Source organism: Littorina saxatilis, linkage group LG1 (assembly GCF_037325665.1).
Source record: "Littorina saxatilis isolate snail1 linkage group LG1, US_GU_Lsax_2.0, whole genome shotgun sequence".
NCBI classification, from domain to species: domain Eukaryota; kingdom Metazoa; phylum Mollusca; class Gastropoda; order Littorinimorpha; family Littorinidae; genus Littorina; species Littorina saxatilis.
Window position 1 is genome coordinate 90,482,153 of NC_090245.1, and position 23,695 is coordinate 90,505,847.

Consider the following 23,695-nt stretch of genomic DNA (forward strand, 5'->3'; position numbering starts at 1 on the left):
GTTATTGTAATCAACCCTTCCTCTCAGCATTCTTTGTGCGAGTGTGTGTGTAAGGGCAGTTGCGAACAAGTGACCCAATAGCACCAGCTTAGAAATATATATAATATGCACAACACACTTCTTCACCTGGAGCACTCATACATCTTTCACAAGTGACACATCCCCTCATACTTTTAAACACACGAACACACTTCAATCACACGCCATTTGGCCAGGCCCACACACAGCAGCATAACATGAACACATCAATTTATTGTACATGATTATAACAAGTGTAAAACCACAGATAATTTTGTTTCCCAATGAAGACACTGAATAGACATGAAGCTACATCTTTAACTTTAGCGGTGATTGATCAAGATGCGTATACGTACAACCGTCCTCTTGTTATAATGTAATGTCACCCATCTGGAACAGAGTGTGCTCTTACCAAGTTCTTACCAGTAAATTAATAAAACTTTGTTCCTAAAGGCTCTTGCCATCTCTTCTATTGCTGCTGTTTTCAATGTGCAGTGCAGTACTACATGCCACTGAAAGATTGTGCACAAGTCAATGAGACTGAAAAACATAATCTAATGTTATGTACAGCACCATTATCACACCCTCTCTTACATTGAAATGACCACAACTTTTCTTTTCGCCTCAATCTCCCTGCAACAATTTTTTTTTTTCAATTTCAAAGAACCCAAACTCAATCAGTCCTGAAAGCCTGGAACTAAAAGCCTACAATATCACAACAGAAACGACAACCAAATTATGTAATAAACACTTCAATTGACAGGGCTAACAGTTCTGTCAGTGCAGCATTACGTCCAATGCTAATGGATTTTATTTCCCTTAAAAGCTTCAATAATGTTTAACTTCTATTGTCAGAGGTCCTTTGTGAAATAGTTTCCCAATGTGTGTGTCACTGTGTGTGTCCTTGGGAGTGTGTTACGTCTTCAGCTTCAGTGCTATCCTTTTTTAATTATGATCACCTCCCTCTTTTGATTTTTTTTCTAAAAAGATGAAGAACATGATTAGTACCACTGCCTGTCCAGTTAAAAAATACAACATGGATCAGCCATGACAGAAAAGAGCATTGAAAAGATAACACCAATCCTGACATCAAAGTAACATGTCCTGTATTCTATCTTCAGCTAGTATAACAATTGCAGATGAAAATGAAATGATGGCTTTTTATGATTGAGGATTTAAATTTGCTGATGAGATGACTACACATACAAATCCTGCACACTATACATATAGTACTTTCATCAGGGCATGTGGTTGACAGGAGAAAACACCACATGTGCATTTTATTTTATTGAGTTTACCAACAAGGAGAATGTGAGAAATGGTTTAACAAAAGTAATGCACAGCAGTTAGAGTTAACCCGGGGGGCATGAGCCCATCTGGGTATGGTCTAAAAAACGTTACATTCCAACCAATGACTGAGAGAAGAAATTGCTCTTGTCCTTTTACTTGTGCAAATGGTTGCATTTTAACTTGAAATCAGCACACAACTGACTTGGTAATTCCCATTAAAATAACAAAATAGCAAAATCACAGAAAGCAATAATGCAGTTTTCCCAAAAAAATTATGAAGGAACAAAATGTGAGAATAGTCTCAAAGAAGCATTTAATCATCAATGTGATACATCACACTCCTGCCTATGGTTGTCACAAAGGAACAAATATTTACATCCAAACACATTGTAACATAATCTTCAGTGACACATAAAACTAAAAGTAAAACAATATCCAGACCTGGTTACCCCTAAAACATTGCATGTGTATTTTCTGGGAGCAAAATGAGGCAAATGTGTAGTTTTGTAATTGAATGTGTAGAATTTCTCGTCGACCTATCACAACAACAAGAACAATGATTGCTACTTTTTACCACATGTATTGATTGACTGACGGAAAAATGGGAATTGCAGACAGTGCAATGAGCATGATGTTTTCCTTTCCGTAGTCCTGATGATATTCAGTTTGGCAGAAAGACTTGGTTCGGCGCATTGCTCGTCTTTTTCTTTTCGGTCGGTGGCCTTTCGGAGTCATTTTCTTCACAGTTCTCATCTTCACTTTCGTGTGCTCTGCGTTCAGCCATTGTGTCGAAACGCCCGCATGGTTTGGCAGTAACGCTTTCAGTTGTGCCCGGCATTTGCTTGGAGAAGCCTATTCGGCATTAACAAGCTTCCTGCAGCTCGTCAACAACGCAACGCCCGTGGGCGCTTTACGCGCTGCACGCAGCAAACGACTGCTGGCCGAAAACAGGGATTGGAAAATGGATCGGTCAAGGGAGATGAAGAAAATTACGGATTGTGATATGCGTAGCCGAAACAATACCGTTTGCGTGCAGGGACGGGGCGGTGTGAGAGCACAACGGGACAAGGAACAGGTGTAAAGACGAAAAAGAAAAAAATTTTTTTTTTTTTTTTTTTTTAAATACCGTTTGCGTAGAAAACGACAGACTTGCGTAGTTGCGTAGTATATTATTCAAATTCGTAGTTTACTACGCTCAATGTGTAGTGTAAACAGGTCTGCAATATCTGGTGTGGGATAGGTCCATTGCATTTACAAACAAACCTTTTTCAGCAAACCAAACCACAACTTCTCTCGAAAGTCTTGTACAAAGGCTCATAAGACACTCAATAACTTTCCTTTTATGTTCATGAATTCAAACTTCATGTTTTATTCCCATACATCCAGCTAAGCTTTTTTTATGCAATCAGCACAGCAAGAACATTTCCTGACTAGTAACCAAGGGAAGGATGTAAAATATGAGGTGCTGCATGAATGTTTACTGGGTCAGAGGTTTTCAGTTGTCATACATCATTACATGTATTATAATTGAATCATTTGGAGCAAGTTTCTTTCAGCATTACGTATATAACTAATTATGGTCAGAACAGCGATAAACCCTGGTCTGTTAAACTTATTTATATGATTAAATTTGGTTCCCATGCATAATTGACTACCGACCAACCTGCTTTTGTTAAGACTAAAAAAAAAAGCTGCTTTGTGAAAAGCTATTGTCACAGTCAAATTCAGGTCATCCATCAGCTCTTTTCTTTGCTGTTCACTTAATCTGTCAGGAAGACAAACTGTCACAAATGCACAATTTGTGTTCCTTGTTCGCAAAAGAATCTGTTATGAAGGTTCAAAAGTCCTACTCTAGAATTCAGCCTTTCAATAGATCATGCTTCTCTTTTAATGTTGTGAAGTAGTTGCTAACAATGCTAGTTTGTACAAACTGATTCCCATCAGTACAACCGTGACTAAAAGTTAAACAAGGTAAATGCAGGTAACCACTCTCATGAGTTATGACACACTCCTCTCAAATGGCAATACATGTTGCTTTATGGGTAATTGACTATATATTCAAACTCACCAAGCTAACATGCATATCACTGGTATTACAGCATATTTAATGCACTTTTAATTCAACACTTACACTGGCTTTTAAGAGAAAGTAAACCTTGGTAATAATACAAAAATCAAAAACACTGGAGAAGTATACAATTATGTACAAACAGGCCCGCTTTTCCTCAGAATCTCCCTTGCAAAACAGAGGACCAGTGTTTTTTCTCACTCCAGAGAGTGCTGCATTTCCTAAATACAGATTCTTATGGATCAGTCATCATGAGAAAATATATAATCAACTACACAGAAAATGTACTCATGGATAGACAAAAAAAAAGGAAATTAATAAACAGACACCAAGACAGAAAGAAAAAAAAGTTCTAAAAGCATGAATACAACAAAAACAAAACGTTTTCCATGTTGACGGAGTGATGGTGCTCATGTGCGAAACACAGAAACTGTTGCATTTTAACAACAAAACATTGTAACACCTTTACTTTATTTCTGACAAAATGGCAAGTGTTCAAGAACATGTTTAGCCTGTTACGATGGCAAAAGGCATACAAAACCCGATGATGCTGACAATGGAAAGGGTACACCAAAAACACTCTGAATTTCAGTAATCCCCACTTCATACATCAATACTGACTGTAACTATCTTGAAACAAAGTTGTTTATACAGAGTATTTATGCAATACATTTGCTGTTCTTCTAGTAACTTACTGCCTGCATACAGTCTAACGCCTTCAAAAGCAAAGCTATGCGTAAAAGGTGACAGCAGCTCTTCCTATTAATGGTATCATAACTTGAACATTTCGACTACTGTATTAAAAGTAGAAAGCTCTTCTTCACATTGTATACAATTTCACAAATCACCCCACTTTACTTCTCAGTATAATCTTCATAACATTGTTTAAAAACAAGTTAAGCTTGAACTATTCTTTTTTCCCCCTGATGATCCTTTAAACAAAAAAAGTGTTAGTTTAACAACCTAATGCAATACTAACACAAACTGAAGTTGAACCCAATCATACTTTTTCAAGAGAGAAAGACAGAACAGAGAGAGAGAGAGAGAGAGAGAGAGAGAGAGAGAGAGAGAGAGAGAGAGAGAGAGAGAGAGAGATAGATAGAGAGAGAAGAGAAGTAGCCGTTCGATACCACAACTCTAAAGCCAATGAAAAAGTGTCTTCTGAGTGTCTGTGTGCAGGAGAGGTCTGTCGCAACACCACATCTTTACTGACAAGAACAAACACAAGCTCTTGGTCCAATGGCTGAGGGAAAACAGCTGACACAGACACGTCAGAAGCACAAGTTGACACAACACTGGCTGCAACAGTTTCTCTCCTCACTCATCCTCTTTTCTTCTCCAATCAGGACAGAGCCCCGGAGGCCAGTTTGCTCTGAATGATTGAAGGTTTTCTGGGCGGCAGGTCTTCAGGTGTGGGAATGCCTTCTCCTATGGACTCCTGAAGGAGCATCTTCTCCTGTGGGGGCAGGGGCTTCTTAGGGTTGTTGATTGCGGCCTTGGCCATGTTGTAGTCTCCAGAGTCAAAGTATTTCTGTGATAAAGAAGAGGATCAGAACACGAAAAAGAAATTGATGGCAAGTGTATAATGCATTTATAAAAAACAATAAGAGCTAATGCTCATACGACTCAACTTTTTCGTTATATTAATAAATAACAAAAGATTAAATCAAAAACTTTTTTCTTGCTGCACTAGCTCCATAAATATCCAACTCCAACTTCCAAGAACAACTCCACATCTTTTTGTTTTCTTCGATGTAATTTGCTAATGTACTACATGTACTACTAATCAGTTAATCACATTTAATTGTTATGAATACAAAGAACTTGCACTACCAATTCCGGCTATAACCACCAGAGCTGGATTCTATGCAATGAACATTTGAAGTGAGGGCTTACCCCTTTTTGAATGAGGCGCTTATGAAGCATAGCATTAGCAGGACCTCCTTTGTTCAGGTTGGGGTACTTGGACTTCAACTTCTCCTCTTCTTTCTGTTCAAGGGTCTTCTTGAATTGCGGCTGATGACATTAATGAAAGGAAACAATAAAGAATCAGGCATGGGAATTAAAAATTGTAAAAAAAGGCTGAAAATGTGTAAGTAATAACAAAGTCGACGGCGCGAAGCACCTTACTAGGGGGGTCTGGGGTCCAGAATTTTTTTCTCTCCAAAGAACCCAAATGGTGCAATTTGGTGTCATCTTAGCTCCAAGTTTGCCATTTAATTCAGTTTTTAGAACCATATTTGCCTCCCCCATTTTTTTCCCGGCGGAAACTTAACCTTTTTCGGCAGAACAATAAAACAATTCGGCGGAAATTTGCCTTTCGGCGGACAATTCCCATGCCTGAAGAATGCAGCAAATCATATGATTTTATATCTGCTGTTTATGAAAAGAAACACACAAAAAGAATAAAGTACAATGAGCATAAAATAAAATGTGACTGAAAGTGAAACAGTCAACCAATAACATAATCAGTGAGCGCAAAACAGCATTTGTACAATGTACTGTAACTGTAAGTGTAATATTAATACTGTAAAGTTGATGGAAGAGTGGTTCAATTTCAGAGATCTTTTTCTGTTCAGCCTTAAGTTAAGACAATTTCTCCCCACCTTGTGGTCACTTCATTACCAAAGTCATTATATCAAATAAAAAGCCATCCCATCACAAATAATAATCATTCAGCAAATCAAACCACAACTGCACAAGTACTCTCCAAAGTCCCATACCAAGGCTCCTAAGACATTCAATAACTTTCCTTTTATTTTTTATGCTAACCATGCAGATTGTTTGTTCGTTCATGGGCTGAAACTCCCACGGCTTTTACGTGTATGACCGTTTATACCCCGCCATTTATATACACTCGGAGTGCGTATAGCTTTTGCCAACAACATACTGGTCATTTGTGTTCTGTATAAGTCAATAAAGTGGCAGGAGTTAAATTGGGGACATGTTGACTACACCCACAAATCAGGATACAAAAGGTCCCTGTAGAGCTCTAAGTGCAACATCAGTTCAAGCAGTTGTAACTTGTAGTACAATTTGCTCATGTATGTGTTTGGGTTTCATCCTGCCAGTGCCACATTATCCAGCAGTTACTAGTTAGTCAAAATTAACACAAATATTAAACTTAGATAATTGTTCTTGCATTATCATCTAGGCTATATCAAAATAACCATACAAAGAGAATATCTGTTCAACACAAATCAGTCATAAATCAGCAATATTTCATACACATCATTTAAATCGCCCCAGGATCTCGTAATCGTAGTCAAGTTTGTGTGAAGTTCTTTGCACTGAAAACTATATTAATAATTATGTTTCTAAATAAACAACTGCTGCTCTTTGACTGCCGACAGATTTCGTGCCCTTTCACACAACGGCCTTCACACAAACAATAACAAATCCTGAGTATCAGTACATGTATGTATCTGATCACAGACTTGACGCAAAACTCGTGGGGAAACTAAGTAACTATGTCATGGCCACTGTCAAACTGTTTAAAAGGTAACTGTTTACAAAACGTACCAGAGTATTTTAAACAACAGGTAATGAGGACTCACTTCTTTTATGGTATCTCCTCCTCCGAGTTCCTTTCGCTCTCCATCCTTAGGCTGAGCAGAAGGTGCCGAGCCTTCTTGTGACGCCATTTTTCTTACAAATATTACAGTCTACCTTCCTCAGCGGTCTCTGTTTGGCAAAGATGGCCGTCTATGACGTCCGTTCTGCTCGGCCAATCCGATAGCTTTGTCGGCAGAGAGTGCGAAACTGTAAAGATGTCTGCGCCCTTCACCATGTCGTCGCGGGGGTTGTGAGGAAAGCTTTAAATTTGATCACAGTGCAGTGTCGGCAATATTTGTCAAAAGGCAACAAAATGGGTGTGGGTTCTAAAGTGGTATTTCTTTTTCTTTTTCTGGCTTCTGCTTACGTCGTGGGTTTGCTGATCTTCACCAAGGGATTCCTGTTGGCTCGAACAATGATCCACCAAAACAGTTCTTGTGAAGTCGAGTTCGCAACTCGATCAAGCGACCTTGCTCATGGAGGACACAGAGGTTGCTGGACTCACGCCCGTTTCAAACGGGCCATCATTATTATCGTGGATGCTCTCAGATACGACTTTCTCTTTTACAATGTTTCTCTACAGTCCGATCCTCCGCCCTACATAAACAAACTGAAAACTATTCATGCACTTCTCAACCGTCACCCGAAAAACGCACGCCTGTATAAATTCTTGGCAGACCCCCCAACGACTACACTGCAGCGTCTCAAAGGTCTGACAACAGGGAGCTTACCTACCTTCGTGGATGCTGGCGCAAACTTTGACTCGTCAGAAATCACTGAAGACAACTGGGTTGATCAGCTTGTAAATCAAGGAAAAGACATCAAATTTTTGGGAGACAATACATGGGACAGCCTTTTCCCAAACAGATTTTACAAGTCTTTCCCTTTTCCGTCATTTAATGTGAAAGATCTGCACACTGTGGATAATGGAATTCTGAAACACCTTTATCCAGAATTGCGAAGAAGAGATTGGGACGTTTTCATTGCCCACTTTCTGGGAGTAGACCACTGTGGGCACAGGTTTGGACCAAACCATCCAGCCATGGCAGACAAACTGGATCAGATGGACCGCATGATAAGGTGGTGCAGTTTTCTCATAATAGTAATAATAATAATTAAGTAGAAGTGCAATGCCAAGGCACTGCATAAAGGACAAATTCGCTCTCGCTCTCTCTCTCTCTCTCTCTCTCTCTCTCTCTCTCTCTCTCTCTCTCACACACACACACACACACACACACACACACACACACACACACACTCATTGACTCACACAAATCACATACACACAAAACACACACTCATACGCACAAAGACAGACAGACACACACACACACACTCATTCACACACGCTCACTCACTCACACGTACGCACTCACCCACTCACTCACAGAAACTTAATACACACAAAACACACACTCATGTGCACGTATAATCAGACGTATAATCAGACGGACTAACACACCTTTACAAACAAACACACAAACACACACAAACATACACACAAACTCACGAACACACTCACGCACATACACGGCACAGCCACTTTCTATCTTTCTCACACACACACACACACACACACACACACACACACACACACACACACTAACACACACACATATATATATATATATATATATATATATGCAAACGCACAAATAACCACTCTCTCACATACACACACACACACACACACACACTAACACACACACATGCAAACGCACAAATAACCACTCTCTCTCACATACATAACACATACACACACACACCCACACAAACAGTAACATTAACCAGTGATCGCGCTAGGTGTTTTTCAAACCGGTATGACGTCATGAGCTGGCTACAAGGCTCTCACGAAAATCGGTAAGCTTGCCAAGGCAACCAGTAAAAGACAAACAATGACTTACAATACATTAAATCAATATCAGTGATATGCGGACGTTTTTTCTCCCCCCCCCCCCCCCACCCTCAAAGCAACTGTCGCACAACTTGACAGTGACACATCAGCAGCCGCTGTGAGAGAGAGAGAGAGAGAGACTTCCGAAATAAAATAGGAAAGCAAATAGTAAGCACGCAACTGGAAGACTTACTCACTAGTTACTTACTGTTACACTTTCGCCAAGTCTTTGTTGTCAAAAAGTTTTCACGTGCAGAGCCAACAGCATTTCTATGACTTAGCGATTTTGAATGGTCTTCAAGAGATGAATGTTGAAAATTTCGACAACCTCTTGTGTAACCATTTTTTTGACGTGTTTTTTTTTGCAGTCTTCACAAAACATGAGAAAGTTCTCCCCCTCCCCCTCTGTCCGCAACCACAGAAACTCTTTGCACCATTTTTCCTGAAATCGTTTGACAGTGGAAGATGCCGATGTTGGTTTCTTTGCCGCCGCTTGAGACTCGGGCTCTGCAGATGTACTAGGCCGTGAAGTACTTTCACTTTCAGTTCCTTCATTCAAAGGCCTTTTCTCACCTCTTGGGGGTAGAAAAGACAGTAAAGATCGTTGCTTCTTCATCGCAATCGACTCGCCTCACAATAATCAACTGTATGTAGACAAAGATCTAAGTTGGTGTGAGTACATGATTTCCCGGTATGATGCTATGTCGGCTATAGTTAGACGCCGTCCCTTATAACATAAACTGAAAGATTTTACGATGGACCGGGAACCGAAAGAAATGGCGCGAAAAGTATGATGTCTGATTTTTGACGTCATGTTTGACACCTTGACATCAAGTGTCATCAATGGAGACATAATCGCAACATTGTAGCGCTGTCACAACAAGCCATCCAAATCTCTCTCTATCTCTCTCTCTCTCTCTCTCTCTCTCTCTCTCTCTCTCTCTCTCTCTCTCTCTCTCTCTCTCTCTCTCTCTCTCTCTCTCTCTCTCTCTCTCTCTCTCTCTCTCTCTCCCTCCCCCCCTCGTACTGACAAACGATTTTTGTAATTACTACTTTTTTTTTTACCGGTCAAACCAAATAGCAATCGGTACGTCTGACCGACATCCACTTTTTTTTCCGGTATTGGCGAATCTTAACCGGTAAAATACCGGAAATTACCGGTAAACGCGATCCCTGATTAACACATGTGTGCACAAAATGCACACACACACACACACACATCACGCGAGAAGCGGGTATTCATCTAGTTATATGCAAACAGTTACAATTTGTTTAAAACTTTAATTATGTTATACATTTGCCAATTTTATTTGCAGAAATGTCACCTCACAAATGAAAGATGACACAGTGCTGTTTGTGTTTGGTGACCATGGCATGACACGCACTGGTGACCATGGCGGCGACAGCGAGGATGAGTTGACAGCTGGTCTCTTTGTCTACAGCCCAGCACAAATCACAGCCTCCTCTCCGCCACCACAGGTAATTGATCTCTTGTCTCTGTGTGTGTGCCTGTGGGTGTGTGTGTGAAACCAGGCCCATTAAATTACGTACGGTGTCAATCTAATGAGAGTACATCCTGGACAACATACAACAAAATCTCCTTCTTAAACCCAGTATGTAGTGGATGCACTTACATTTTATTTTTGTACATGCATATATATGTGTATATTAATTGTTATGCTCAAAAAGACACACACACACACACACACATTTTTTCCAACAGAAGTAGTTTCACTCTGGAAGTTGAAGATAACCATCATATGGGGCTTTTGTAGACCTATACGATTTAACAGCTGGCAAAATCTTCTTTTAGGTTCAGCTGTGTTTTAACACGCAGTTGCTTTGAACCTGTTGTTAAATAAAATAAACAAAAGCAAAGTTCACATCTGTCAAATTCTAAAAGTAAAAAAAAAAGAGGCTTCAACAATCTGCATTGCACAATCAAAGGGAAATGATTGCCTTTACAAGAGAGCTCATGATAGTGAAAGTAAGCACCACAAATCATAAACACCCAAAGGGATAGTTTTATTCCCAATGTTTTGAAACTGTTTCTTGAAATGGAAAATTGGCACTGCATTTCTTTGTTGCTGTGCCAAGTATAGGAATGTGAATGCACTTTGTAAGATTTCCTGCATTGATGTGTTGCAGGATAAGCCGCAAGTCATACAACAGACAGACCTGGTGCCAACACTATCACTGCTCCTTGGTCTCCCTATCCCTTTTTCCAACCTGGGCATGGTCATTCCTGACCTCTTCAACCACTGTCCATGGTGGGACACACAGCACAATGAAATTCGCCAAGTATGTGTCACTGTCAAATCTGTTGGTCTCAAGTTGGTCCCTGGAGAAAGAATGAAAGTGCAGAATTTTGACTTGCTGGGTTATTTTGTTTTGTTCCCAACCAGGTGAAAGCATTGAAACAGGGAAGGTGTTGGATAATTTGCAGAGAGCAGCAAGATGATGTAATGATAAGTAGGTCAAGCTGACGAGTGTAGTAGTGAATACATAGTTATTGTTAATAATGAACAATATTCCATTGTTTATTTAAATACATGTACAGTATTTCCAAGACAGCTCTTGCTAGTGTGGCCTCTGACAGATTATCCATATCATTATTGTGTGTGGTTGCTTTCAGATTCATTTTCTATCAGACTAACACAGATATTTTGACTTGCAGTGCTCTCCCTTTTAAAACGAGCTTTATTTATAGACAACGATTGCCATAGTGAGGATTGTAGGTTGAAAGGGAGGAGGAAGACTTTATTAGTCCATATATCCTTTCTTGGGTTACTGTCAAGGCGATTCTGTTGCTTCCTTTACTGTTTTTACATTTAGTAAAGTTTTGACTAAATGTTTTAACGTAGAGGGGGGAATCGAGACGAGGGTCGTGGTGTATGTGTGTCTGTCTGTCTGTCTGTCTGTCTGTGTGTGTGTGTAGAGCGATTCAGACTAAACTACTGGACCGATCTTTATGAAATTTGACATGAGAGTTCCTGGGTATGATATCCTCAGACGTTTTTTTCATTTTTTTGATAAATGTCTTTGATGACGTCATATCCGGCTTTTCGTGAAAGTTGAGGCGGCACTGTCACGCTCTCATTTTTCAACCAAATTGGTTGAAATTTTGGTCAAGTAATCTTCGACGAAGCCCGGACTTCGGTATTGCATTTCAGCTTGGTGGCTTAAAAATTAATGAATGACTTTGGTCATTAAAAATCTGAAAATTGTCCAAAAAAATTTTTTTTTATAAAACGATCCAAATTTACGTTCATCTTATTCTCCATCATTTTCTCATCCCAAAAACATATAAATATGTTATATGTGGATTAAAAACAAGCTCTGAAAATTAAAAATATAAAAATTATTATCAAAATTAAATTTTTGAAATCAATTTAAAAACACTTTCATCTTATTCCTTGTCGGTTCCTGATTCCAAAAACATATAGATATGATATGTTTGGATTAAAAACACGCTCAGAAAGTTAAAACGAAGAGAGGTACAGAAAACCGTGCTATCCTTCTCAGCGCAACTACTACCCCGCTCTTCTTGTCAATTTCACTGCCTTTGCCATGAGCGGTGGACTGACGATGCTATGAGTATACGGTCTTGCTGCGTTGCATTGCGTTCAGTTTCATTCTGTGAGTTCGACAGCTACTTGACTAAATGTTGTATTTTCGCCTTACGCGACTTGTTTTTTCTTGTGCTTGAAATGCTGTCAAATTGATCTCATGTACATGTTATTAATAATACCTAATGTTCGTTTTTTTTTATTTCCAGGTATTTCACACTATCAAAGCTCTTCACCTGAATGCCCTCCAGGTGTCCCAGTACATCACATCCTATGCCAAGGTATCCTCCGACTTCCCTCAGGACAAGTTCCGCTCTCTTCAGGCCTCACTGCAGCGCTCAGAGAAAGAGCTGGAGGCCCTGATAACCAGCGTCGCTACAGGATCAGGGTCGCATGGATTGTTGGATCGATTCTTCAACTTGCAGGATCAGTACCAGGAGTACCTTTCACAGGTCCGCGCAATGTGTCAAGGAGTCTGGGCCAAATTTGACCTGACCGCTATCTCGCTTGGCATTGTGATGATTCTTGGAGGGGTGATGGTCAACATCATACTAGCAACGTGCTGGACTGGTGATGGAGAGCAATTCCCTGGTTACTTCCCGTTCATGATTGGAGGCATGATCTTGCAGGTGGTGTACTATGTCTTGCATGTGACAGTGTTCCCACCTTCAGTTCCTTCTGTCATGGGATTTGTCATAGGGCTGGTTCTGGTGTATGCTCTAGCTATTGTGCTGAAGAAAAGAATTGACGAGGTATCAAAAGAGATGACACTGAGTCAGTGGGCTGACTGTGGAGTTGCGGCGTTAGTTATGTTCATGTGCTTTGCTGCTTTTTTCTCCAACAGTTTTGTTGTGTATGAGGACGCTGTAGTGCATTTTCTAGCTCAGTCGCTATTGTGGTATACTGCCATTAGAGTAATGATAAACAGCACACAGTCATCATCTTCACATAGCAAAGACATTGCTGGACGAGCTTCCAAAAAATCCAAACCATCCTTTGTTCACCTTTCGGAGCTGCTCACTTCTCCAGCCATTACCACATTTTTCATTGCAAGCTTCTGTTCACTGATGCTGCGATTCTCCATATACTTCCGAGCATGCCGAGAAGAACAGCAGGACTGTGAGTTGTCATCATTTCTACAACCCCTCTCCTCTTTTGGGGAAGATGCATCAGGCTATAAAAATCAGCGCTATTTCTTCAGCATTGGGTGTCTGTTCGGGACATTGTGGTTAATACGTAAGTGGCTTCAGCACTACGGAAATCTGAATGGAGATGGAATCAACGTTCTGTGCACAAAGTTTGTCCTACCTCTGGGCGGCATTGCGTGTGCCTTGTACTGGGCAGTCCAGGCATTACCTCCAAAAGAACTTGATGCTTTACCACCATGGCAGCAGACCAACATGGCACAGATTGTCTACATCTGTGTAGCTGCTCACATCCTCACAACTCTGCTTCAACCGTTGCATGTTTACATTTTGGACTCCTCCCCATCAAACACTGTCAACGTTCCGCTGATGAATCGTGGCCCTGAACATGCTGTCCCCTATGTCTACAAGCAGCTACAGCAGCACTGGAACAAGAAAAATGAATCTGAGACACCACCAGCAGCCTATGGTCTGGGTTCTGTCTACAGCAGTAGTCTTGTGGCTTTTGCTGCTTCCCTCTTCTTGCTGCTGGGTCTCTTGCTAAGCGACGGTTTGGCGCCAAGTCTGGCGCTGGCAGTCCTGGTACTCTTTGTCTTCATGGAACTGACATCAGCCTTCTGCATTGGTGCTACATCAAACTCAGGTAATCAATGCTGAGTTTAAAAGGAAACTTCACTTATAGCTTGTTGGAAGTCATGTTTTAAAAGAGTATTGTTTGGCAGAATTTTGACTTTGGTTTGTGAGCAGAAGGTATATTTATGCATGTATTAACCTTCACCAGATCACGCTTTGGACTACAGTCCAGATGATGTGGGTCGTGTACGACCCATACATTCTAAAGAAGGATTTAACGCAAAAAAGTTTTGACGACCCACGCCAACTGAATAGGGATAAACTTTTAACCTCTTCTTTGCAGAGTATAGGTCGTACACGACCCACGCCATCCTAGTAAAATTCCTTCTTTAATTCTTTAATTGTGAGTCGTCCATGGCCAACATCATTCTGACTGTGTAGTTCAAATAAATTCAATCTTTATTTGTTGGTTACAAAGATAATCTTTCAAAAAGTGTGTGATGGAAAGACCCTATGGTGTTCGACGATTACATGAAGTCTCAATCAAAAACTCCCAATACATGTAGTTTCAGAGATATATAGATACTTTGAGGCTATGGGTCATCCACCACCCAGAAAGCACAGTGATGGTTAAGGGATACATCTTTTATGAGAAACCAACAGTACTGATTTGTATTTCAGACTGTAGAATTATTATTCTCCAGGGTGAACGAATTAGAATAAACTTTTCTCTTTTTTGTTGCTGAAAGTTGTGCTTATTTGTGAATTTTGTTTGTTTGAAGGTGTGCCTCAGGGGCCGGTGCCATGGATACCCATCATCACACATGGCCTGCTCTCCTCCACTTTCTTCTACGCCACGGGCCACCACGCCACCATCCCAGCCATCCGCTTTGAGGCTGCCTTCACTGGCTTCCATGGCGACTTTTCCACCAACATCATCCCTGCTCTTCTTATCACTCTCAACACTTTTGCTGCACCCATTTTCTTCGCAGTTGTCTCCCCTCTCTTGCTGTTCTGGCCACAGCTCCGGGGTCCCCTCAACCAGTGGATGACGTCTGCTGGCGCACGGGGGAGGGAGAGTGCAGAATGGAAGGGCGACTTTAGTCTCTATGACAACGGCGTGCTACTGAGGAAGAACCTGTTCTGCAGTTGCTGCAGGATGTTGCTGTTTCACGCTGTCAAGGTGAGAGCAGCTTTTGATATTTTGGTAACAGTGATGGTTTCAATGTGGATACATTAATTGTCACTTTTTGTGGCTGAGGATACACTCTCCTAAACTTTTGTTCCGCATGTATTCAACTTCCTGACTGCAGTGAAATCCCCATTTTAAGGCCTTCAAATGTCTGAGAAAATTACTTGATTAAGTCTTTAAAAGGAGGGAGTGGTTAGGACATATTTTGTCAATTACAGAATGCAGATGTAAATAACATTTTCATATTTCTATAACTAATATAAGGGATATGATATACATAGAGAGGTTAAATACATTTCTAAGAAGAAGAAAACTGAGGGTTAAAGCTGCAACAAAAGAACTTCCTGACTGAGATTCTTTAGAATTTTTGTGTATCAGTTTAAATCATTTCAGCAAGGTATGTCTGTTACAAAGCGAAGTACATGTTTGAGATGGCTGTTTATCCCTCAAGTTTAACAAACTTAAAGAACGTTTGCCCCATGAGTCGCTCTTGCGTTTGTATTCAGGTCCTGGGTGCAGCATGTGCAGCAGCCCTACACCGACGTCACCTGATGGTGTGGAAAATCTTTGCTCCACGCTTCGTGTTTGAAGCTGCCAATCTCATCATCGTTTCTGCAGTGTTGCTCGTGATGATGCTGCTGGTGCTCAGAGTGGATCACGCTGTGTCCAAGCTGACCAAAACTCTGCAGAAAACGTCGTAGCCAAAAGTCTAATTGTGGACATTGCCATGGATCTACATAAGAGTTTGTGAAATCTATATAATATTGTGTAAGTGAGCATAGCTTTGAAAAAGGTTTGATGAAACCCCAGAGAAGCATCTCCGGGGACTGTATTATTTCCTGTAACCGATCAAAAGTGGTAGCTCTACTGATAAATACCAAAGATTAGTTGTCTGCTTTGTATATTCATTGTCAAGTATCTGGGCATTGAGAGTGAGACTTTGGTGAAGACAGATCGTATTACAGACCAGGTGAGAGTCAGGTGTATAAACCTTGAAGTTGTGACTGACGGCAGATCTTTTCGTGTATGAGGCAGCCAGGTCTACCATTATAGGCAATCAAGTTTTCTAGCAACAGATTTGTATTCAATACTGCTGATCCAAATTCACGACACTCAAGTCATTGGATTACACATGTAACTTGCAAAGCTAATGCGGCAGTGGCATTGCAGTACTAGAAATTAAGTTATGATTGACTGTTTATTGTAAAAGCAATACTGTAAGGGAAAGGAACTCTTGTGCTTTTGAAATAGGTGCAACATGTGAATATTGAATGTGAGTGTTTGTGGCATGTGGCAAGTCTGGCTTGAGTTATACACAGGGAGATTCAGGTATTATTTTGAAGCAGCTTTGGTTTATTTTGGTACACAGAAGCTCAGGAATTCATATTGATTCTAATAACATAAATGCATTGCATCATTCATGTTATTAAATATGCTGCAGGTCATTGATACAGAAAGATTATCTTGATTTTGTACAAATTAACAAAGTACCTGGATGTAGTTTCAGATGGTCACAAATGTTCAAAATGTTTTCTCAGCTGTACAGTCACATAATCTGGAATAATTTTTATTCATAGACGTGTGTTGTTTTTGTCAGAAGAAGTGTGTTCACATGTTTATTTTCCCCATTCTGACCCCTAAAACAAAGAAAAAGTTAAGAAATTAACCCCTTCACTGCCCACCTCGTACTAGGTACGTGGTCATTTTCGTTTTGTCGTACGCCCATAACCGCACCTAGTACGGGGGATTTGCATCAGCAACATTTCAGGACATTTGTGAAAACTAAATGGGAGGTAACCACTGTCCAAGTACTTGTAGGGGTTCTAAACACAGTTCTTTCCCATTGACCGTTCGGATAAGTTAGTACCACGTGGTGAAAACTTTGTTAGAAGTGTAGAACCGATCTATAGGATTCACAATGGCGGCTGAAAGTCGGACCTCAACTCGTAGACCTGTTTTCAAGCGATACTGTGTTCTGGAAGCTCTACAAGAAGTGATTTATGGATTACCACACAGAAGAATACTTTTATTGTCTGTAATGTGAGTACCTGATGTTTGACACCAGTTTTAGCAGTGTTTTGTGTGGTTTTACGTGCTGCAATGTGTGTGTGTAAGTCCGGAAACTAATTTTTGACAAAAATGGTCATTTAATCAATTTTTACTATAACAATCACAAACAAAGTCCAATGATCATGTCATCCTATAATAGCCAAGGGTATAAGCAAAACACATGCCAAAGATCTAAGAGATATCTCAATAAATGGTCGAGCAGTGAACAGATTAGTGAACCTACCGAAGAAAGCGAAATTTTGCCCTGGCACACAGCAATACCAAAATACTGTTATACTGTGGCAGTGAAGGGGTTAATAATTCTGTGCAGTGAATTGATTTCACAGATTGAAATATGTAGGTCAGTCAGAAAATTAATCTGCAAGAAATGTCCCACTTACAAAAGAAGCAGCTAGGCTATAATTTGTTGGTATGTGTCCACTCTAAGTGAAAGGATGCTCATGTAATACAGAAAAGACTGGATAGACCTGAGGTGGTGTACATAATCACTTACACGAGAAGGAATGTACCGTTAAACTTATGGTGGGACCAGTATGCAAATAAGTCTCCCTGCATGTGTACAGACTGAAAAAAACAACTAAAACGTGTTTAAGTTCGAATGTCTGACAGTCACCTGTGGCACAGGACATAAGAAAGATGTCCATTGTGCCCCGAAGCAGTGGTCAAAATGAGAACAGAGCGGTTCTTCAAGACTTTTTGTTTGTTTGTGTGGATTGGTCTAAATGTACCGATGTTCTTGACATGTGCTTCTACATAATGTGAATGTCCCCTTGTATATTCAGGCAGTATATATACTGAAAGGCATAAATTCTGCAAATAGTGCATTGAACGATTTTGCTCTCAAACGAAAATCAGATTGAACCTGTAATTTGTAGTCGACATCTTGAGTGTCGGAGCAAATGTTTCACGCTGTCAGCGTGCGCTTTGCAGTATTGCTGATCCAGCCACAGCTAACTGTGCTAATAAAGACAATGGGCTGAACGGGAGACAATAACGTAAAAAAGATAGTGTATGGCCCTATAAAATGCAACTGGCTGTTTGGCTGTATCAGATATCGCAATCATGCCACGACTTGATGAAGGAGAGAGACAGCAAGCGATTGGGATGCTTAGAGCTGGCCAAAGCATTGAACGTGATGAACACTGAACGTTTTTTGAAATCATTGCGCTTGGACTCGGTCACTTTTTTTGAAAAATTGTCATTTCATGATGTTCTATTCAAAAGCAATAAAGCGAAGGTTTATAAACACTAAAATGGCCAATAAATAAAATATTCAAACATTGAAAACATTCACCACTGAGTTGATTTTTTGTGATTTTTTAAAGTTCAGTTTGCGTAATTTATGCCTCTCGGTATATATGTTTATAATATGAATGAAAAGTGCATAAGATTGCTACTACGTTTGTGGTTGTATATATGTCATATGAGTCGAGGCTATACCTGTAAGTGTGTATGTGAGTGTTTGGAAGACTTATTGTTGTTTGTTCAGTGTTTTATGGGGTGTTCGTTTTTTCTTTTGAGGGTCACACAATATTGCGTCTACTCTGTTCATTTGTGTACTAAGCTACTTTCGGGTTTGAAAAAAAAATATCACAGATACAAATTTACACTTTTATGAATGTTAATCAATGTTCATCTAAATTCTCATTGTGGAACTGAATGTTGTTGCCTTGGCTTCTATGGTTTGATAAAACCGGGATCTTTGTGAGTACAATGTTGTGTCCAATTTCTTTTTATTCTGGATGAAGGAGTGAGAATCTCATAAATTATTAAACACAAATGAAGTGGAATGGTGCTCCAACAGTTCAACCATAAACATAGTAATTACATCATTGTGTCATGTGCTTGTTCAAAAGGTGCTAGATATTTTTTTGTTATCGTGAATGTGTTTGTTATCAATTGAGCAAATGGGACCATAAGTTTATCTGCTTGTTTTCTTACTTTTACAGTTTGTTTCATTTTGGAAAACTGCTAAAAATCAAACAATAAAGTCAAATGTTAAACTGCATATGGTTCTTTCTTAATTATTTTTCTTGGACTTTTCTTTTCTGCTACATACTATTCTTATGTACACACACACATTTTTACTTCATTCCACACGTTAAACCATATGGTTCTTTATTCATTTTCATGAACGTTTGTTTTCAGCTACATGATCTCATTCATGCACACACACACACTTGTCCCTACTTCACTCCAACACACACACACACACACTTGTCCCTACTTCACTCCAACACACACACACACTTGTCCCTACTTCACTCCAACACACACACACACTTGTCCCTACTTCACTCCAACACATACACACATTTGTCCCTACTTCACTCCAACACACACACACACTTGTCCCTACTTCACTCCAACACACACACACACTTGTCCCTACTTCACTCCAACACACACACACACACTTGTCCCTACTTCACTCCAACACACACACACTTGTCCCTACTTCACTCCAACACACACACACACTTGTCCCTACTTCACTCCAACACACACACACACTTGTCCCTACTTCACTCCAACACACACACACACTTGTCCCTACTTCACTCCAACACACACACACACTTGTCCCTACTTCACTCCAACACACACACACACTTGTCCCTACTTCACTCCAACACACACACACACTTGTCCCTACTTCACTCCAACACACACACACACTTGTCCCTACTTCACTCCAACACACACACACACACTTGTCCCTACTTCACTCCAACACACACACACTTGTCCCTACTTCACTCCAACACATACACACAACTCATTCACCATCTCATCTTTGTATGCCTGAATAGTTCTCACGGTAACCAGTGACAAACATGGTCTCCTTCTCCTTTGGAATTTTAGTGTCCGCAATTTCTTTTAGTAGCTTTTCACTATCCAGGTTCAGCTGTTCTTTCTCCCTCAGTTCTCTCTCCTCCTGAGCTTTCACTGCCACAGACCCGGCCACAATGGACTCAAAAACACCTATCCTTTTCTGCCGGCGTAGCGCTTTTTTCCCAGCACGGCCTTGCATTGGAAGTGCAGAAGAGCCTCCAGCATTAATCATGAGTGGAAGTTTACCGGTGTCGACAACGTGCTGGAAATTGCTGGATTGTTGTTCAGCAGCAAGTGTATGTTTCAGCTGCTTCCAGTGAGCTGCCACTCGCCTGTCGTGTTTCTGTACGTCCTCTTTTGTTCTGAAATAAAGCATAACATTCTTTGATGAAATACACAGTCAAGTGTAAAGACAGATGCATGAAACAGTCCCCCCATTTTTGTTGTCATGCCACAAACGTTGGAAACTGTCATAGAATTGTATCCTACACTAAACTGAAGCTGCTTATAAGAATAATCACAATTTCCATCCATGAAGCATCAACCATTGAACGTCTTGACTTAGTTATGCCAGTTATTTTTCATTTAGAACAACAAGCAATCTCATGGGTGCATGTAAGGTGTATAACTCATGCCTGAAAACCTTGCGAAGGCACCAGTATCATTACTATTTTTTTAACATCAGACCGGTTTTTTCTTTTCTGGCTTTAGACATGACCGACCACATGCACTATTGCAATTTAAGCTTTTTCTTGGCATTTTTTATTTATTCTATTTTATTTGGTATAATTATCTTATTGTCCTTGCGGAATTCCTTCAAGGAAAGTCAGGCTTCTGTCCTTGGGGGTTAGCGTGCAGTGACAGAATCACGCTACCCATTTACTGTCACAGCACACATGTATTCCAAGCCCTGTGAGCTTGGGATCTTTATCATGGGCATGTGTGCACACTGGGGTGTTCTTTATTTTTGTATTTATTTTTTATTTATTTATTCACGAGGATTTATATCGCGCCCGTATCTCACCACACAAGGCGACTCAAGGCGCATGTTACCTATTAAGGCGCGTGTTCTGACACCTGGAAGGGTCTCCACAAAGTTGACTCTTGGAAATAAATTCTTCGCCGAGACCCGTGTTTAACCAAAGCACACAGCAATGAACTGGTTTTAAGGCAAGTGCAATACTAACTGAGTTACGTAAACCGCCGCCCCCCCCCCCCCCCCCCCCCCCCAAAGCAGGGATCGCGCTAGGATTTTTCAAATTGCGTACGGCTTACGCAATGTCGGCCAAAAAACGTGTAAAGCAGAACCGATTTTGCGTCACACTATAACACAGTTAAATCATGACGATGTGCGAAAAAAACGAGGACAACTTTCGCTGCATGCCGTTTTGAATGAATCAAAGACAGGCTTGAACTGAAAGCGTCTCTCAGCCTAGATTTGGCGCCACACGCCCAGTGCATTTTGGGTGTATGTTCTGTTTCAGAAAACCGACCGGCGTTGCTTTGCGTCGCTTGCAACACTCTTATGCCGAGAGCACGTCACCTCATTTTGTTTTATCCAAAACAGACTTTAGATTTGAACTCGCGCGCTTGTGCTATGTTTGATCCAGAACAGACTAGAGATTCTAAACTCGCCCGCGTGTGCTATAGTCTGATTCAGTATTGGGATGTGCTGCTGAGCATGCCGTTTTGAATAGAAGTTGTTTTGCGTACGCGTTACGCATAAGCGCCGGTAAAATGCGTGGGCGGATTTTAAAACGTGTCAAATACTCAAAAAACATGCGTTAACGCGATCCCTGCCAAAGAATATGAAAAACTGTCCACACCTTGGTGTGAAGGAGCTGTTGAGAATGTGATGCACTCCATGGAGACTAACAGGAAAGCTTTCTGCCAGCTGCTCTGGTGTCCACTCATCGGGAAATTCCCTGTGAAGGTAACAAATCTGTTCCTTGGCCTTCCATGTCAGCAGGTTCACTTCTTGTGGCTGCTTGAAATACTTTCTCTCCATGATTTTATGTTTCAGCTTCCTCTGCTGCTCCTTCACCATCCTGAAACAAAATATAATGTTCTTCAATATGTCATGTGTACACTTAGCAATGGAATACACCTACAACATCATTATTCTTTTTTTTCCAGTATCGTCCAGGACAACTAGAAAACATTTAAGGGGTGTGGAGCATCCACACAAAAAGTAATTACAATTAATAAAATAGCACCTGCAACTTTTCTTTATCTTTTACAGAGCAATCCCTATGATTAAAAAAAAGGAACGGTTTCAACGCTCTTTTATAAAAATACAACCACAGATCACTGCTATGCTATTAATTTCCTGAGATATTTTTTTTGACAATGCTGCTCTGCTCGACAGTTATTTCTGAACATCGTCTATTTGGGACATTAGAATTTAGAGTTGAATTTTACCTGCTTGATTTCAGGCGTAGGCTATTTAACTTTGTAAGTTGTTTCATCCTCAAGAGTCAAGTGCAAAAAGATCTTTACATCAGTAATTCCCACTATGGTCTACTTACAACCTCAAAAGCAAGAAGCTCACAATAGGCATTCTTAGCCACTGTGGATGGACACAACCAAAGTGGTACCTGCGATGACAGGACACCCTTGGGACCAGCCAAAAGTGTCTATCCAGGTTTCCCAATTGCTTCGTTTCCGGCCGATTTATGTGGAGCACGTGATGCGCACAAAACATATTGGCGGTCTAGAAGTGTCGTCTGTGCAATGATCGCGGCGGCGCCCGCGGCTTTCTTGACCGCCAAGGACGACCGCGCACGTTGTGATACGTCATTCGTTAGACCTCAATACATTGCATGTGCCGAGTCGGCCTGTAATGACACTTGACAGGTATGTTTTGGTAGAGATAATCAATTAATCAATATGAGGCTTATATCGCGCGTATTCCGTGGGTACAGTTCTAAGCGCAGGGATTTTTTTAATTTTTTAATTTAATTTTATTTTATGCAATTTATATCGCGCACATATTTAAGGCGCAGGGATTTATTTATAATAGAAACATGGACAACGGAAAGCGTCCTTTTAATGGAGGTGTCCTCTCAGCGGAGGGGCCACACATAGAAGGTACCAATGTATAACCAACCTTGCTATCCTTTCTCTCGTCTCCTCTTCCAGGACATGACCACGCTGCTGTGTGCCACTCTGGTTGATGAAACCTTCCATTGCGTCTAAATTGTCCAGTTCGTCTTCTGCAAACACATTGTCTCTAGGGGGGCCTTTAAGAACACGTTCTCGCCCTCTCCCGCGAGCACTGCCGCTGGTCGACAAGGTAAAGGTACGATGCAAGGACGGCAAAGTCCTTAAAATCACGCAACGCAGTAGGTTTTGTCCCAACATCGTTTTCGCTTCGGGATGAGTTTGGAGTTGTTCCCCTTGTCATCTAATCATACAAATATGCTCAAATAAATATTTAACAAAACCTGAGTAAAATATCATACGGCAGTAAAAATTAAAGATTTA

The 23,695-nt window shown here is 40.6% G+C and overlaps 3 protein-coding genes and 1 long non-coding RNA gene across 4 annotated transcripts in view; 1 reads left to right on the forward strand and 3 right to left on the reverse strand.

Moving 5' to 3' along the window:
• Positions 1-23,695, reverse strand: part of LOC138945498 (uncharacterized) — an 82,830-nt gene that overhangs the window by 1,340 nt on the left and 57,795 nt on the right. The window lies entirely within an intron of this gene.
• LOC138945462 (cAMP-regulated phosphoprotein 19-like) lies at positions 233-7,097 on the reverse strand. Its single transcript, XM_070316894.1, has 3 exons — positions 6,934-7,097; positions 5,273-5,392; positions 233-4,907 (listed from the first exon to the last, which is right to left on the reverse strand). Exons 1-3 carry the CDS (start codon positions 7,018-7,020, stop codon positions 4,719-4,721), a joined length of 396 nt encoding a protein of 131 aa, XP_070172995.1. The 5' UTR covers positions 7,021-7,097; the 3' UTR covers positions 233-4,718.
• Positions 7,149-19,088, forward strand: LOC138983894 (GPI ethanolamine phosphate transferase 3-like). The gene is made up of 6 exons (XM_070357235.1): positions 7,149-8,011; positions 10,142-10,304; positions 10,974-11,126; positions 12,604-14,182; positions 14,895-15,295; positions 15,811-19,088. Exons 1-6 carry the CDS (start codon positions 7,245-7,247, stop codon positions 16,003-16,005), a joined length of 3,258 nt encoding a protein of 1,085 aa, XP_070213336.1. The 5' UTR covers positions 7,149-7,244; the 3' UTR covers positions 16,006-19,088.
• LOC138945452 (neugrin-like) lies at positions 20,040-23,600 on the reverse strand. The gene is made up of 3 exons (XM_070316885.1): positions 23,319-23,600; positions 22,036-22,257; positions 20,040-20,571 (listed from the first exon to the last, which is right to left on the reverse strand). Exons 1-3 carry the CDS (start codon positions 23,570-23,572, stop codon positions 20,166-20,168), a joined length of 882 nt encoding a protein of 293 aa, XP_070172986.1. The 5' UTR covers positions 23,573-23,600; the 3' UTR covers positions 20,040-20,165.

What these genes read in the sequence shown, in the direction of transcription:
- LOC138945462 (XM_070316894.1), bottom strand. Translation starts at nt 7,020, where the DNA reads ATGGCGTCACAAGAAGGCTCGGCACCTTCTGCTCAGCCTAAGGATGGA. An exon ending in GAGGAGATACCATAAAAGAA is followed by an intron (nt 5,393 to 6,933) that starts GTGAGTCCTCAT and finishes TAATGTCATCAG; the next exon opens with CCGCAATTCAAGAAGACCCT. An exon ending in AGCGCCTCATTCAAAAAGGG is followed by an intron (nt 4,908 to 5,272) that starts GTAAGCCCTCAC and finishes TCTTTATCACAG; the next exon opens with AAATACTTTGACTCTGGAGA.
- LOC138983894 (XM_070357235.1), top strand. Translation starts at nt 7,245, where the DNA reads ATGGGTGTGGGTTCTAAAGTGGTATTTCTTTTTCTTTTTCTGGCTTCT. An exon ending in AGCACAATGAAATTCGCCAA is followed by an intron (nt 11,127 to 12,603) that starts GTATGTGTCACT and finishes TTTTATTTCCAG; the next exon opens with GTATTTCACACTATCAAAGC. An exon ending in TGGTGCTACATCAAACTCAG is followed by an intron (nt 14,183 to 14,894) that starts GTAATCAATGCT and finishes GTTTGTTTGAAG; the next exon opens with GTGTGCCTCAGGGGCCGGTG.
- LOC138945452 (XM_070316885.1), bottom strand. Translation starts at nt 23,572, where the DNA reads ATGTTGGGACAAAACCTACTGCGTTGCGTGATTTTAAGGACTTTGCCG. An exon ending in ACGAGAGAAAGGATAGCAAG is followed by an intron (nt 22,258 to 23,318) that starts GTTGGTTATACA and finishes ATTTTGTTTCAG; the next exon opens with GATGGTGAAGGAGCAGCAGA. An exon ending in AACAGCTCCTTCACACCAAG is followed by an intron (nt 20,572 to 22,035) that starts GTGTGGACAGTT and finishes GCTTTATTTCAG; the next exon opens with AACAAAAGAGGACGTACAGA.